The sequence below is a fragment of the Somniosus microcephalus genome, chromosome 22 (assembly GCF_052327205.1).
Source record: "Somniosus microcephalus isolate GS21.2 chromosome 22, FLI_Smic_1.0, whole genome shotgun sequence".
NCBI lineage: Eukaryota > Metazoa > Chordata > Chondrichthyes > Squaliformes > Somniosidae > Somniosus > Somniosus microcephalus.
Window position 1 is genome coordinate 43,668,968 of NC_141008.1, and position 17,020 is coordinate 43,685,987.

General features: G+C 42.6%; 1 protein-coding gene across 5 annotated transcripts in view; it reads left to right on the forward strand.

Annotated features, from left to right (window-relative positions):
* Positions 1–17,020, forward strand: part of LOC147102226 (integrin alpha-E-like) — a 208,162-nt gene that overhangs the window by 4,552 nt on the left and 186,590 nt on the right. For all 5 annotated transcript variants that reach the window (XM_085964540.1, XM_085964539.1, XM_085964542.1 and 2 more), the window contains exons 3-4: positions 11,671–11,788; positions 13,936–14,039. In XM_085964540.1, coding sequence (XP_085820666.1) covers positions 11,671–11,788; positions 13,936–14,039 — 222 coding nt within the window. The remainder of the gene's footprint in view (positions 1–11,670; positions 11,789–13,935; positions 14,040–17,020) is intronic.

Sequence of the window (17,020 nt, forward strand, 5' to 3'; positions counted from 1 at the left end):
AGATGAGAAGAAATTCCTTCACACAGAGGGTGGTGAATCTTTGGAATTCTCTACCCCAGAGGGCTGTGGAGGCTCAGTCATTGGGTATATTCAAAACAGAAGTCGATAGATTTCTGACTAGTAAGGGAATCAAGGGATATGGCGATAGGGCCGGTGAATGGAGTTGAGGCAGAAGATCAGCCATGATCTCATTGAATGGTGGAGCAGGCTCAAAGGGCCAAATGGTCTACTCCTGCTCCTATTTCTTATGTTCTTATGTTCTTAAATACATAGCCAGTATCACTTTGGGCAGAAAAACACCATTGGCTCATCTAGCCTGGAACTAAAAGCACTGTATCCCTTTTCATAATAGGAAAGGTCCGGGGAGTGGGACCAGCTGAAGTGCTCTTGCAGAGAGCCGGCACGGGCTTAATGGGCAGAATGACCGCCTTCTGTGCTGTAACCATTCTATGAATTCATCCACTCCTTTTTTAAAACCTGCCTTGGTTTTCTGCTCCACCATTCCTACTGGTACTTAATTCCACAATTCTATCATTCTCTTACTAAAAAGTGTTAGCTAAGTTTTCTGTTTTCTTTCCACACCTTTAAACTTTAGTCTGTGGCAGCCAGTCCTCAAACCCTGTGTCTGACAGAAGAACTTTACTGGGTTCAAATTCTCCATACCTGTGAAAATCCTAAATCTCTCTCTCACTTTCTTCCTCTTCCATGGAGAATAAAATCCAAGGCTAGATTGGTTTCTTCATAGTCTTACCTCATAACTCAGCTCTCTAAGTTCACAAATCAGCTTCATAGCCTCCTCTGGGACTCCCAGCAATAATTCTACATCTTTCCTGTAATACTGTATGAAGATCAAAACTGAACATAGTATTCCAGGTGTGGCAGCATCACCTCCACAAACACCTACAGCTACACGTCTCAACGTTTTACTTTTATTACAAAATGTTAAATTTATTTTCTAGAAATTGTTTAATTGCAGCCCTACACAGTGAAAATAGTTTCTGTATACTCACAATGGGGGAAGGCTTTCCCTGTGCAATGGATGTAACAAAATTGTACATGCGTTTATAAAGAGCAAATGTACAATTTTGCTACACCTAGTGCAAGAAGGAAATCGTGTCTCTATATTCTAATTTAGGGCAACCTACTGGCAAACCATTAGATGGGAGAGGGTAAATTTTTGACTATCCCAAGAAAAGCTCTTACTGCAGCGTTGATTTTTGTGAGGGAATGTCCTGGGTTCTAATTGAAGGTGTACCCCCTTTTGAGCTTACCAATAATTTTTAATCAAAATGTTAAAAGTTGTTTTCTATTTCCGGTGATTATGCTAACCTCACTTCAGCAGCTGTAACACATAGCAATGAAAGATTCTGAGTCTGAGGTAGCCTGTGCATCTGGACTGAAGTTTATAACGTTCTCAGGAAACCAGAACCTACCTTTCAGCCTGCATGAAAGCACATGTATTTCTCGTGGCTTATGCAGTTATACAGCTGAAGTTATGGGTAGTTTATTGAATTATGTATATTTGTGACTACTGTGTAACCAAACATCAATTGGTAGAGCAGGATTATTCAAATAGGAACACCAGACCGTAAACTAGTATAGAAAAGATGTTCACAGTGGAAAAACTCCTTTGGAAACTCTATGGTAATTATTATGAATAATATTGTAGGCTTTGTTTATTCATCTTTTTTAATCGTATGTACATTATAGGTGGCATGGATTCCTTTCTTGCTTTGTAGGATATGAAGCCGTGTTCAGCGAAATGCAGATTTGCTGGTTATTGTGTGAGGGCATCCTGCACTGGTATAGGATAAAGCAGGTTTGATTTCACGGCAGAACTGAAAGTAGGAACAGAAATTTTCAATGGTTAAAGGAACTCAGACTATTATTTCTAATCTTTTCTTTTTGTGGTTTTCTTCGCATACAATAGTCTGAGATAAATGAAAGCATTGAAAAGTTACTGTTGGGCCTGCTGAAAGGAGCAGGGCTTACTCTTATGATTTAAAAAAGACAGACCTGGGATTGAAACAAAACAATAAGTGTGCTAAAGGGACTCCAACTGTCAGTTTCCTGCCCTCACATTCTGAGAACATAATTTAATTGTTTTCTTTTGAAGATTGTGTAACATTACACTGCTAACTGGAGCTAACCCTAAATGCAACTACTGAGAGAAGTGAGCTTTGTGGGGATATAATTTAAAGCAGAAATACTGGGTTCCAGTCTGTTAGTGTAATCCACCACATTAACCTCAAATGCTTGTACAGCTAGATTGAAGCTATGCTGCAAACAAACCGCTTCCCCACTCGTCACAGCTGAGCCTGCTTAGTTCTGAATATTTTCGATAGAAGAGACTGAACATGAACTGTAGCCTTAAAACTATTATATGGCTGTGATTTTAGTTTTGCAATGTATGCTGACACTAAGATAAGTGCTAAGATCAAGTGCCGCACCACGTCAAACCTACTTTATTCAGTGATGCTGAGTTTATTTTAGTGACCCTGGATGAATATTATATTTAAATATAATTCTGTGCTGCTATTATTTTTCTTTTCTGGGAAGTAACACCACATACAATCCAATCCAATCAAATATGCAGCTCCTCAAATATAAAATATGACTGAAAACGGCAGAAAGGCCATCTGAAACAATAGTCCCACCAGGGATGAGAGATGGCAGGTTCATTTTACTTTTAAAAAAAAATATGAAAAAGACTGGCAGAATAATACGGTTATGTTATGTGTCAAAGATTTTTATTGACCGAAATACAAGGACAGAATTTCATGACTGACAGTTGCTGAATTGATCTTGATTTGCTTGTACCCAACTCTCCTATGCTGCTGATAAAGCAGGCCTTAAACTGTCACTTTGTTCATGTGTCACTGAATAATACAAGTTTCCAGCACAAGCTTACTCCCAGAAGCAGTTTGAGTATCTTGTGTTTAGGAGTGTGTCTCTACTGCCTAGCATCTAATTATATGATAATAGTGTAATAATGGGACCCATTTGTGATCTGAACTGGATATTGTGTTTTTCGCACATGGGGAGGGTAGTTAAGAGTCAGACATGTTTTTATTTCAAATTCTGGTAATTGCTTTAAGGAACTGGATTGCCGTATGCCTCCATGAGGTTCCACTTTAGTCTTCAGAAGCAATTTATTACCACAGTCAACTTCATTTAAAGTTTAAAATTATAAAGACAATTTCTTACTATTGGATTATTTTCTTGTTTATTATTTGTGTAAGAGTCATAGTTATAGAGTCATAGAGTTATACAGCACAGAAAGAGGCCCTTTGGCCCATCGTGTCTGCGCCGGCCATCAAGCCCTATCTATTCTAATCCCATTTTTCAGCACTTGGTCCGTAGCCTTGTATGCTGTGGCATTTCAAGTGCTCATCTAAATGCTTCTTGAATGTTGTGAGGGTTGCTGCCTCTACCACCCTTTCAGGCAGTGAGTTCCAGATTCCAACCGCACTCTGGGTGAAAAAGTTTTTCCTCAAATCCCCTCTAAACCTCCTGCCCCTTACCTTGAAACTATGCCCCCTGGTTATTGACCCCTCTACTAAGGGGAAAAGTTCCTTTCTATCTACGCCCCTCAATTTTGTACACCTCAATCAGGTCCCCCCCTCAGCCTTCTCTGCTCTAAGGAAAACAACCCCAGCCTGTCCAGTCTCTCTCTATAGCTGAAATGGTCCAGCCCAGATAACATCCTGGTGAATCTCCTCTGCACCCTCTCCAATGCAATCACATCCTTCCTATAGTGTGGCAACCAGAACTGCACACAGCATTCCAGCTGTGGCCTAACTAGCGTTTTGTACAGCTCCATCATAACCTCCCTGCTCTTATATTCTATGCCTCGGCTAATGAAGGCAAGTACATAAGAACATAAGAAATAGGAGCAGGAGTAGGCCAATCGGCCCCTCGAGCCTGCTCCACCATTCAATAAGATCATGGCTGATCTGATCCTAACCTCAAATCTTCTATCACTCTGCATCCCCCCGAACCCATGTGATCTCCCGGGAGAGGCGAAAAACCAGATAAAGACCCAATGGCCAATTTGGGAGAAAAAAATCTGGGAAATTCCTCTCCGACCCATCTAGGCGATCGAAATTCTTCCAGGAGATCACTCTGTCCCTATATTTTCTACAGTACTTACCTTCTGTAAAGGCGATCTCCACCCCAGCCAGGAACAGGAATAAAACCATCTCCTGAAATCTAACAGAATTAGAACACAGTAGGAGCAGAACAAGGCTACACGGCCCCTGGGCCCACTCCACTACCCACAGGGCCATGACCATTCCGAACCTAGACTCATGTCCAATTTCCTGCCCGCTCCCCGTAACCTTTAATTCCCTTTACTTCTAGGAAACTATCTATTTCTGTTTTAAATTTATTTAATGATGTAGCTTCCACAGCTTTCTGGGGCAGCAAATTCCACAAACCTACCACCCTCTGAGTGAAGAAGTTTCTCCTCATCTCAGTTTTGAATGAGCAGCCCCTTATTTTAAGATTATGCCCCCTAGTTCTAGTTTCACCCATCATTGGGAACATCCTCACCGCATCCACCCGATCAAGCCCCTTCACAATCTTATATGTTTCAATAAGATCGCCTCTCATTCTTCTGAACTCCAATGAGTAGAGTCCCAATCTACTCAACCTCTCCTCATATGACCACCCCCTCATCCCCGGGATTAACCGAGTGAACCTTCTTTGTACTGACTCGAGAGCAAGTATGTCTTTTCTTAAGTATGGACACCAAAACTGTATGCAGTATTCCAGGTGCGGCCTCACCAATACCTTGTACAACTGCAGCAATACCTCCCTGTTTTTATATTCCAACCCCCTAGCAATGAAAGCCAACATTCCATTGGCCTTCTTAATCACTTGCTGCACCTGCATACTAACTTTTTGAGTTTCGTGCACCAGGACCCCCAGATCCCTTTGTACTACAGTACTTTCCAGTTTCTTGCCATTAAGATAATAACTTGCTCTATGATTTTTCCTGCCAAAGTGCATAACCTCACACTTTCCAGTATTGTATTCCATCTGCCAAATCTCTGCCCACTTACTTAGCCTGTCTATGTCCCTTTGCAGGTTTTTTATGTCCTCCTCACTCACTACTTTCCATCCCATCTTTGTATCATCTGCAAACTTTGATATGTTACACTCGGTCCCCTCCTCCAAATCATTAATATAGATTGTAAAGAGTTGGGGACCCAGCACTGACCCCTGCGGAACACCACTAGTTACTGGTTGCCAATCTGAGAACGAACCATTTATCCCAACTCTCTGCTTTCTGTTAGAGAGCCAATCCTCCACCCACGCCAGAATATTACCCCCAATCCCGTGATTTTTTATCTTGAGCAATAATCTTTTGTGTGGCACCTTGTCAAATGCCTTTTGGAAGTCTAAATACACTACGTCCACTGGTTCCCCTTTATCCACCCTGTATGTTACTTCCTCAAAGAACTCAAGCAAATTTGTTAAACATGACTTCCCCTTCATGAAACCATGCTGAGTTTGCCCTATTAAATTATGTTTATCCAAATGTCCCGTTACTGTCTCCTTAATAATGGACTCTAACATTTTACCAACCACAGATGTTAGGCTAACAGGTCTATAGTTTCCAGCCTTCTGCCTACTACCCTTTTTAAATAAGGGTGTTACATTAGCAGTTTTCCAATCTGCCGGGACCTTTGCTGAGTCCAGTGAGTTTTGGAAAATTATTACCAATGCATCCACAATCCCTACCGCTACTTCCCTCAAGACCCTAGGATGCAAGCCATCAGGTCCAGGGGATTTATCCGCCTTGAGTCCCATTATTTTACCAAGTACCACTTCCTTAGTGATTTTAATTGTATTTAGTTCCTCCCCCCCTAGAGCCCCCTGTTTGTCCAGTGTTGGGATATTCTTAGTGTCCTCTACTGTAAAGACTGATACAAAATAATTGTTCAGTGTTTTTGCCATCTCCATGTTTCCCACCATTAATTTCCCGGTCTCATCCTCTAAGGGACCAACATTTACTTTAGCCACCCTTTTTCTTTTTATATAACTATGGAAACTTTTACTGTCTGTTTTTATATTTTTTGCTAATTTACTTTCATAATCTATCTTCCCTTTCTTAATCAATCTTTTTGTTATTTTTTGCTGTCTTTTAAAGACTTCCCAATCTTCCATCCTCCCACTAGATTTGGCTACCTTATATGCCCTTGTTTTTAGTCGGATACTATCCTTAATTACTTTACTTAGCCACGGATGGCTATCTTTTCTTTTACACCCTTTTTTCCTCAGTGGAATATATTTTTTTTGGAAGTTGTAAAATAACTCCTTAAATGTACACCACTGGTCATGTACCGTCTTACCCTTTAATCTATTTTCCCAGTCCACTCTAATTAATTCCGCTCTCATACCTTCATAGTCTCCTTTATTCAAGCTCAGCACGCTTGTTTGAGATCCAACCTTCTCACCCTCTAATTGAATATGGAATTCAACCATGTTATGGTCACTCATTCCAAGGGGATCCTTTACTAGGACATTTTTAATTAATCCCGTCTCATTACACAGGACCAGATCTAAGGTTGCTTGCCCCCTGGTCGGTTCAGTTACATACTGCTCAAGAAACCCATCCCTAATACACTCAATGAACTCTTCCTCATATGCCTTCTTAACCACCTTATCTACCTGTCCTGCTGCCTTCAGGGATCTATGTACATGCACACCAAGGGCCCTCTGATCCTCTGTCCTTCCTAGGGTCCTACCATTCATTGTGTAAACCCTTGCCTTGTTAGTCCTCCCAAAATGCATCACCTCACACTTTTCAGGGTTAAATTCCATTTGCCACTGTTCTGCCCATCTAACCAACCCATTTATATCGTCCTGTAGCCTGAGGCTTCTGTCCTCGCTATTTACCACCCCACCAATTTTCGCGTCATCTGAGAACTTACTGATCATACCTCCTACACTCATATCTAAATCATTAATGTACACTACAAACAGCAAGGGACCCAGCACTGATCCCTGCGGTACACCATTGGACACAGGCTTCCAGTCACAGAAACAACCTTCGACCATCACCCTGTGCCTCCTGCCACTAAGGTAATTTTGGATCCAATGTGCCAAATTGCCCTGGACCCCATGGGCTCTTACCTTCTTGACCAGACTCCCATGGGGGACTTTGTCAAAAGCCTTACTGAAGTCCATGTAGACTACATCAACTGCACTACCCTCATCCACACACCTAGTCACCCCCTCGAAAAATTCAATCAAATTGGTTAGACATGATCGCCCCCTGACAAAGCCATGCTGACTATTGTTGATTAATCCTTGCCTCTCCAAGTGGAGACTAATTCTGTCCCTCAGAATTTTTTCCAATAATTTTCCTACCACTGATGTTAGGCTCACTGGCCTGTAATTCCCTGGTTTATCCCTACTACCCTTCTTGAATAATGGTACTGCGTTAGCTGTTCTCCAGTCCTCTGGCACCTCCCCTGTGGCCAGAAAGGTTCTGAAAATTTGTGTCAGAGCCCCTGCAATCTCCTCCCTTGCCTCACACAGCAGTCTGGGATACATCTCATCTGGGCCTGGGGATTTATCCACTTTTAAGCTCGCTAAAACCGCTAGTACCTCCTCCCTCTCAATGCTAATTTTTTCAAGTATATCACAATCCCCCTGCCTGATTTCTATGCCTACATCGTCCTTCTCCTTAGTGAGCACAGATGCAAAATATTCATTTAAAACCTCACCTACATCTTCCGGCTCTACACACAGATTGCCACTTTGGTCCCTAATGGGCCCTACTCTTTCTCTGGTTATCCTCTTGCCCTTAATGTGCTTATAAAACACCTTGAGATTTTCCTTTATTTTGCCCGCCAGTGTTTTTTCATGCCCCCTTTTCGCTCTCCTAATTTCTTTTTTAAGTACCCCCCTGCACTTTCTATACTCCTCTAGGGTTTCCACTGTTTTTAGTTCTTTGTATCTGCCAAAAGCCTCCTTTTTTTTCCTAATCCATTGTTGTATATCCCTTGACATCCAGGGTTCCCTGGACTTGTTGGTCCCACCCTTTATGGGAATATGTTGGCGCTGTACTCTCTCTATTTCCTTTCTGAATGACTCCCACTGCTCTGATGTGGATTTTCCTACAAGGAGCTGATCCCAGTCCACTTTGGTCAGATCCTGCCTTATATTAAAATCGTCATTCCCCCAATTTAGAACCTTTATTTCCGGTCCATCTTTGTCCTTTTCCATGACTACCTTAAACCTCACCGAATTATGGTCACTGTCACCAAAATGCTCTCCTACTGACACTTCTACCACTTGCCTGGCTACATTCCCTAGAATTAGGTCCAGTACCGCCCCCTCTCTTGTAGGACTTTCTACATGCTGGCTCAAAAAGCTCTCCTGGATACATTTTAAGAATTCCTCACCCTCTAAGCCTTTCACACTCTGACTATCCCAGTTAATATTGGGGAAGTTGAAATCCCCTATTATTACCCTATTATTTCTACACTTCTCTGAGATTTGCCTACATATCTGTTCCTCTATCTCCTCCTGACTGTTTGAGGGCCTATAGTACACTCCCAGCAAAGTGCTTGCCCCCTTTTTGTTTTTAAGTTCTACCCATATGGCCTCATTAGAGGAACCAGAGGTCACAGTCTAAAGATAAGGGGTAAGCCATTTAGGACAGAGATGAGGAGGAATTTCTTCACCCAGAGAGTGGTGAACCTGTGGAATTCTCTGCCACAGAGGGCAGTGGAGGCCAGTTCATTAAATATATTCAAGAAGGAGTTGGATATATTTCTTAAGGCTAAAGGGATCAAAGGATATGGGGAGAAGGCAGGGACAGGGTACTGAATTTGGATGATCAGCCATGATCTCATTAAATGGCAGAGCAGGCTCATTGGGCCAAATGGCCTACTCCTATCTTCTATGTTTCTATGAACCTGCTAAGATATCATCCCTCCTTACTGCAGTAATTGACTCCTTGATTAATATTGTGACACCCACACCTCTTTTACACCCCGCTCTATCTCGTCTGAAGATTCTATACCCCGGAATATTGAGCTGCCAGTCCTGCCCCTCCCTCAACCATGTCTCTGTGATAGCAACAATATCATACTCCCATGTGTTCATCGACACCTTCAATTCATCTGCCTTACTCGTAAGACTCCTTGCATTAAAATAAATGCCATCCAACCTTGCCATACTCCCTTGTGCCGTTACATATTTGCTCTGCCTTCCAGACTGACTTGTTTTTTCCTCTATATTTGGCTGTGCATCACCCCCTACTATAGCTCCACTCCGTATCCCATCCCCCTGCCAAGTTAGTTTAAACCCCCCCCCAACAGCACTAGCAAACCTCCCCGCAAGGATGTTAGTCCCGTTCCTGTTCAGGTGCAACCCGTCCGACTTGTACAGGTCCCACCTTCCCCAGAAGCAGACCCAGTGATCCAGGAAACTAAAGCCCTCCCTCCTGCACCAACTCTTTAGCCACGCATTCATCTGCTCTATCCTCCTATTCCTGTACTCACTAGCACGTGGCACCGGGGGTAATCCAGAGATTACAACCTTTGAGGTCCTGCTTTTTAATCTGCTACCTAGCTCCCTAAATTCTTGTTGCAGGACCTCACCCCTCTTTCTACCTATGTCGTTGGTACCAATGTGAACCACGACCTCTGACTGTTTGCCCCCCCCCTTCAGAATGCCCTGCAGCCGTTCAGTGACATCCTTGACCCTGGCACCAGGGAGGCAACATACCATCCTGGAGTCACGTCTGCGGCCGCAGAAACGCCTGTCTGCACCCCTCACTATTGAGTCTCCTACCACTATTGCCCTTCCACTCTTACTCCTCCCCCCTTGTGCAGCTGAGCCACCCACAGTGTCGTGAACTTGGGTCTGGCTGCACTCCCCAGAGGAACCGTCACTTTCACCGTTTTCCAACACACAAAAATGGTGGTTGAGTGAGATGCACTCTGGGGCTTTCCTGACTACCTGCCTGCCCCCCTTCTTCTGACTGGTGGTCTCCCATTCCCTCTCTGACTGCACTTTCTTAAGCTGCGGGGTGACCACGTCTAAAAACATGCTATCCACGTAACTCTCAGCCTCGCGGATACACCGCGGTGCCTCCAGTTGACGCTCGAGCTCCGAAAACCGGATCTCAAGTTGGCCAAACCGTTGGCACTTACTGCACATGTGGTCATCCTGACTGCAAGAAGCGTCTTGGAATTCCCACATGCTGCAGGCTGTGCAACGCACGGGACTGAGGTCCCCTGCCATACTTTTAATTTTAATAACTCTTACCTCAAATTTAAACTCTCGGAATCTCGCTCTCCCGAACTACCTTAAAAGAAATAAACTTAAGATTGAAGGAAAATAAAACACTCACCCACTACTCACCAATCAGCTTCTTCCCCTGCGCCGGCGTCACTTTCTGTACTGTGACGTCACTCTCGAATTCTGTCGCCGCTCGCACTGCTCGACTGGGCCTGAAAATCACCGACCTTTATTTTCTCCCATAGCCGCTGCTCCCTCGCAGGTCCGCCACTCCCACTGCTCAATATATTTACAGTAGAACATCTTTTATCTAATTCCTGAAGCAGATAAAATAATAAAAAATCACAACTCAAATCTGGTTGGTTTGTAGCAGTTGCTGGCTCATGAAATGTGGTTTGAAAAAGAATTGAAGGATTTTATTGGCTGATTTTGCACTGGTTACTGATTAGCTACCTATACAATGAAAGAAGCCTCTTTTGATTAATTCATATTTAATAAATCAGAAAATGGAGCCAATTACTAAGGGTAACAGAAGATGGTGGTTATTTTGACCAATTATGACTTTTCTGTCCTACAGATGTGTGATGCCTTTGAGAAATGTGACAGACATGTTTAATACCAGACTTTTAATTACAGAGATTTAAACCTGCATCCACAAAATTTAACTCTGCATTGTTGCATTTGACAACTGATGTGGAAGATGTGTTTATAAAATGCTTTGGGACATTTTACTACGTTAAAGGCGCTATATAAATGCAAGTTGTTGTTGCTTTTCTCTTGTCTCTCCAATGCTTGTAAATGTTTTTTTTATGGTGTGAATTCTCGAGTTAATCATGTACTGTGGGCTGAGCATTGCACTGTATAGCTAGTGCATAAAAGCTGTAGCCTAGTACTCTATTGCTCTAGCTACAGATCCTTGCATTTCGTGAGCATTTTAAAATTGCTTCATCACATTGTTTGAACATGGCCTGTTTCTGTGTATTTCAAATTCGCAAGGAATATGCATGGTATAAAAAGAATGGAATTAGCATAGGGGGACTGAGAACTGCAATCATAGGAGCTTGTTTTACTGCCTGTCATGGATAAACATGGTTCCTTTTATTTAAAAAGGTTTGTAATTTGTCCTTTTCCTTGTTAGCACACGTCCTAATTGTAACATTTCGTTGATGTTCACAGCTTCGGATATGCAATTTCACTGAAACATGCAATGACCTAAATCTTGATATTTCTGAGTTTAAACACATGGAATAATCACTTCAGCAGTGGGGTCTGTTGTCCAATTGAAACAGACTGATCTCCACTAATGACTTGTCCATACTCGGTCCTTTCAAATGTAACACATTATGTATGACAGAATTCTGATTGTTGTTCCTCTTATAGCATGAATTTATTCTGTCTCTGCAGCCCTGAATGCATCAGACACCTTCAACATTGGTACCAAAGTAAAGGTGCACTTTCAAAACAATAGTAACATCCTGTTTGGACAGAATGTTGTTCAGTACAGTCTTGGAGGTAATAATGGGTAAGAGGATTTATTCAGATTCTTTTGGTAAAACTTTGCACAGGCTTTGAAAGAGTAGTTAATTATTTAATCTGGTAATATTTTTAACATTACTCTTATTCTGCACTTTGTAATGATTTTTGTTTTGCCTTATGTTTTTGTTCTCATCTTTTAAAGCCCTGGCACTCTGTCCTACTTATCAGATCAGCAGACAGGTGATTTGTTCCACGGATTCTCCTAATTCAGTATTAAGTGGCCACTGGGAGGAGTGGAAGCAGGGCTTGGGTTGCTTGTTGTGTGAGAACATAGAATAGAAAGGCCATTAGGCCCATCATGCGCACTCCATCCACACACCCTGTTAGTCTATGTAATTCTGAACTCTACTCCATTTATTGAGGCTGCTGAGGGAAGGATTGGCATCACTACTCACTGATCCTGAAAGGTTATCATCCATTCCCACATCTTCACTCTTTGACCCCAGCCAGCTCCCTCCATTGCCCCAGCAGGATAGGAGCCATCATGTCATGTGATCTAGATTTCCAGAAGGCCTTCGATAAGGTACCAGATAATAGACTATTGAATAAGGTCAGAGAATGCGGAGTCAGGGGACAAGTAGCAGAATGGACAGCTGGCTGGCTGAAAGACAATAGCAGAGAGTAGGGATAAAAGGTAGCTATTCAGAGTGGCAGAAGGTGGGAAGTGGGGTTCCACAAGGATCAGTGCTGGGACCACTGTTGTTCACAATTTATATTCACGATTTATACTTTGGAATCAAAAACAAAATTCCTAAATTTGCGGGCGATACCAAATTGGGAGGGATAGTCAACACTGAGGGGGACAGCAACAAATTACAAGAAGACATTAATAAACTTGCAGAATGGGCAAACAATTGGCAAAGGAATTTCAACATAGATAAGCGTGAGGTATTACATTTTGGTAAGATAATTAAGGAAGTCACATATTACTTAGAAAATAAGAATCTAAATGGGGTAGAGGAGCAAAGGGATCTGGGTGTACAAATGCACAAATCACTAAAAGTAGTGACACAGGTTAACAAGGCCATAAAAAAGCAAATCAAGCACTAAGGTTTATTTCCAGAGAGATAGAATTGAAAAGTAGAGAAGTTATGCTAAACTTGTATGGAACCTTGGAATATTGTGTGCAGTTCTGGTCGCCATATTATAAAAAGGATACAGAGGCACTGGAGAGTGTGCAAAAAAGATTTAAAAAGATGATACCAGAACTGTGAGATTATACCTATCAGGAAAAGATGAACAGGCTGGATCTCTGTCTGGCTGAGGGGTGACCTAATAGAGGTCTTTAAAATTATGAAAGGTTATGATAGAGTAGACACAGAATGGGGAATTTTAACCTCCAAAAACAGGAGCGTTGGGTCGGGTGGGATATTAAAATGTTAAAAATCTGAATCCCGACCCCAACCAGCCTCCAGCCTGCCCACTTCTGGTTTTAAAAGAAGTGGTTAGTGGGGCAGGCAACCAAACCACTCATGGGAGGTGGGTTGGCAAATTAAATATTACAGTGAGGCTGGGAGCCTCACATTTAACGACCATTTTAAATGGCAGGCTGAGTTTCCCGGGTTGCTAACAAGTCTATTATGTAGTACTTTGTCAAATGCCTTTTGAAAGTTAAATTTTTTTTTTTTTAAACGCTCTTTTTATTAGTAGATGTATATATGAACTTTCAGCCACCTATCCAATCTAATCTTGAATGTTGACTAAGTTTCTGCCTCAACCACTAACTTGGGAAGTGAATTCCACAGCCTCACAACTCTATGTGAAGAAGTTTCTCCTGCCCTCTGGGGTATATCAGGAGAGTATTACAGACATCAGTATCCCACATTCACTCCGAACAGACAACAGTGTCTTACAGACCCTCCACATAGTGTCTTGTAGCCTCTCCTGACAGATATCGGTATTTTGCACGCTGTCCTTGCAGGCAGTAGAAATGATCTTTGAAGATGGCAATTCATGCAATAATTTCTTTTGTAGAGTGGAACATCATGGGTGCAGAATATGAAGATTGTCACTTGTGAGCTCCAATGTGTAAAGTAATTACTGGCACAATATGAGGGAATAATTGTGGTTTGTTTTACCTAGGGCATTCTGAAACTTAGCATCTTATTTACATATTTATGTTTTTATTATTAGGATTTTGGTCAGCTCTCCCCTGTATACCAATGACAACAGACACTACGGGAGAATAGAGAAGTGCGACCTAAAAAGAAAACTATGTGAACCTATCAAACTCACAGGTAATCTCTATCAGGGCAAGTTTACAGTTTACTGTTATTAAGTTATGTGTTTAAGGATTTTGGAATGGTTTCAAAAGCTTACTAATGTTGCAAGGCCTTTGCGAGTCTAAAATAAGAGTACAACAACAACTTGAATTAAAACAGTGCTCCTCATGTACTGGAAGTTTTCTCAGAGTGTTTACAATGAGGGAAGAAACGGTGGAGACTGATAATGGGGACGAGGAGGAAAATGGAGAGGCTTGAATGGGAAAGTAAAAGCACGGTTAATAAGAAGGTTTTTGATAGCAGGGAAAGTGCCAGGCAGAGGAAACTGGGTAGAGAATTCCAGAGGGCAGGAGTGTACTGCATGAATGAGCTGCTATTAGTGATGGATTAAAGGTTGAATAGAAGTCCTGTTTTAGAGGATCAGAGGTTTCCTGCAGGGATGCAGGACAGGATGAAATCATGAAGGAGGAGAGATTTGAAAACAAGGCAAGAAATTTGAAATCGATACACGAGGACAAGGGGAGCCATTGGAGCTTGGGTGATGGTAGCACTGGGCGGCCGGCTAGGAGGGCATTGGAAAGTCAAGCCTGGAAGTGATGAAGCCACCGACTAAGGTTTTGTCAGCAGAGGCGGAGCGACCGGACAGAGGTAGTAATAATGCAGAGATGGAAGAAAGCAGCTTTGGTAATAGAGTGGATGTGGTGGAAGAAGTTGAGCTCAGGGTTAGGCAGGACACCAAGGTTACACACTTCCTGACTCAGCTTGAGATGGTAGCCAGGGTGAGTGATAGGATTGAAGCTAGAGGCATGAAAGTGCTGATGGAAGCCAAAGGGAGTAGCCTTAGCCTTGCCAACATTCAGATGGAGGAAGGTTTGGCTCATCCAGATCAGACAGGCAATTTGCGAATGTCTTGTGCAGTGAGTGACCTGTGGAACACACGCTGCCCGATGAATGTAGAGTTCAGCCTCAGAGTGAGCGCAGCCTTGAGGTTAAGTTAGAAAAGAAGGAACTTGTATTTATATAGCACCTTATTATGTCCTCTCAAAGTGCTTCACAGCCAATTAATTATTTTGAAGTGTAGTCACGGTTATGTGAGCAAACGTGGCATCTAATTTACACATAGCACAGTCTCACAAACAGCAATGTGATAAATGAACAGTTGGTATAAATGTTGGTCAGAGCACTGGGAGAACTCCTCTGCTTGTCTCTGAATAATACCGTGGGATTTTTTTCATCCACCTGACAAAGCAGACATGTCCGCGTTTTAATATCTCATGCAAACAACTGCATCTCTGACAATGCAACCCTCCCTCACTACTGCACTGAAGTGTCAACCTAGATTGTGTGCTCAAGTCTCTGGAGTGGGGCTTGAGCCCGTGACTTTGTGACTCAAAGGAGAGAGTGCTACCACTGAGCCAAGCTAACATTTAGTTGGCCTAAAATTAAATTCCAAGAGTTAAATTTATAGGTTGTTGTATTTGATTTCATGAAACTTTTAAGAGAAATCAGTTTAGCTTAATTATGGGGGAACAGCTGAAGCCCATGATGTGTGGTATTTGTGTGATCTGTGATGACCACACATGTGGAAAATGTCACTTTGTGCTTCAGCTCACGATTCTGAGCTTAAGGAGCAGGAGGCATACAGTCATCACATGTAGGAATATGAATTCTCAGATGAGATCATCCTGCAGGCAGAGTTAGTGAGGAAGGGAAGTGGGTGACCATCAGGATAGGAGGATGTGTCGGGAGTGCAGTGCTTGGATCTTTAAGGCTTGAATTAACAACAGCAATAATTCAGAGGAAGATAGCCATGAGAAATACCATCGCACCATTAGGCAAGTTTAAAAAAAAAAATTCATTCACGGGATGTGGGTATCGCTGGCAAGGCCAGCATTTATTGTCCCTCCCTAATTGCCCTTGAGAAGGTGGTGGTGAGCCGGACTCTTGAACCGCTGCAGTTACTGGCAGGGGGCGAGTTAAGCACAGTAAAGCAGTAGTGTTGGGGATGTCACAATTAGAGGAGTAGACAGGCACTTCTATAGCTGCAACCAAGAGTCCCAGATGGTATGGGATGTAACGGAGTGAGTGCGAAAGATTTTCAAAAGGGAAGGGAAACAGAAGTCGTAGTTCAAGTTGCAACTAATGACACAGGAAGAAATAGAATTGCAAAAGGTGTTTCAAGAATTAGGAGACAGATTACAGATTAGGACCTCAAAGGTAGTAATGTCAGGAGGGAATCCTAGCTTTCATTGGTATTATTGTGGCCTGGAGGGTAACAAGTAAATAATACAGAGGAGGGTGCCGCAAGTGAACCTTTAGGGTGCATTAGAAGTGACACGTGAGAGCAGAGAAGGAGAAACCATTGGCAGCAATATAGTCCTGCATGAGAGCTCAGTGCTCCAGAGGTGAACTGCAGAGGAAAGACGCTGGAGTAAGATGACATTGTCAACGGTGTCGGAGGTAGCAGAGCAATGGAGGATGAGAAGAGATGGGAAGCCATGGTCAAAGGCGCACAGGAGGTCCTTTGTGACTTTGACCAGTGTAGTCTTGGTACTATGGGCTGATGTCATTTGTCTGCACCTGCTCGCTAGAGCTCTTACTAACCGATCCATAAGCAGCTGAGCATCTTGCATCATTCAGCTGCTGATGTCTATCCAATACGAGTAAAAAGCTTTGGGCCATGACCGTGGCCCATTACAAACAGACTGGTCTAGATGTCAGACGATTGGACTTGAGATTTGAGGGCTGCCTTTAACTCAAGATATCTTTGGTGAACCTCAGAAAGAAAACTCCAACTTTAAAAAGTAGCCATCTTCTTGGAGCTTTAAAGCCCAGGGCGGGATGAGTCTGTGCCATGTGCACTCGTCTTCTGGTTTAGCAGCAAACGATAGATTTCAAGATAAGCAACAGTAAAATAATCTGTGGATAATAGGAAAGTAGGAAAGAATAGAAAAATGGCCATCTCTTTTGGGCATGTTTATTTTGTGAAATGACAG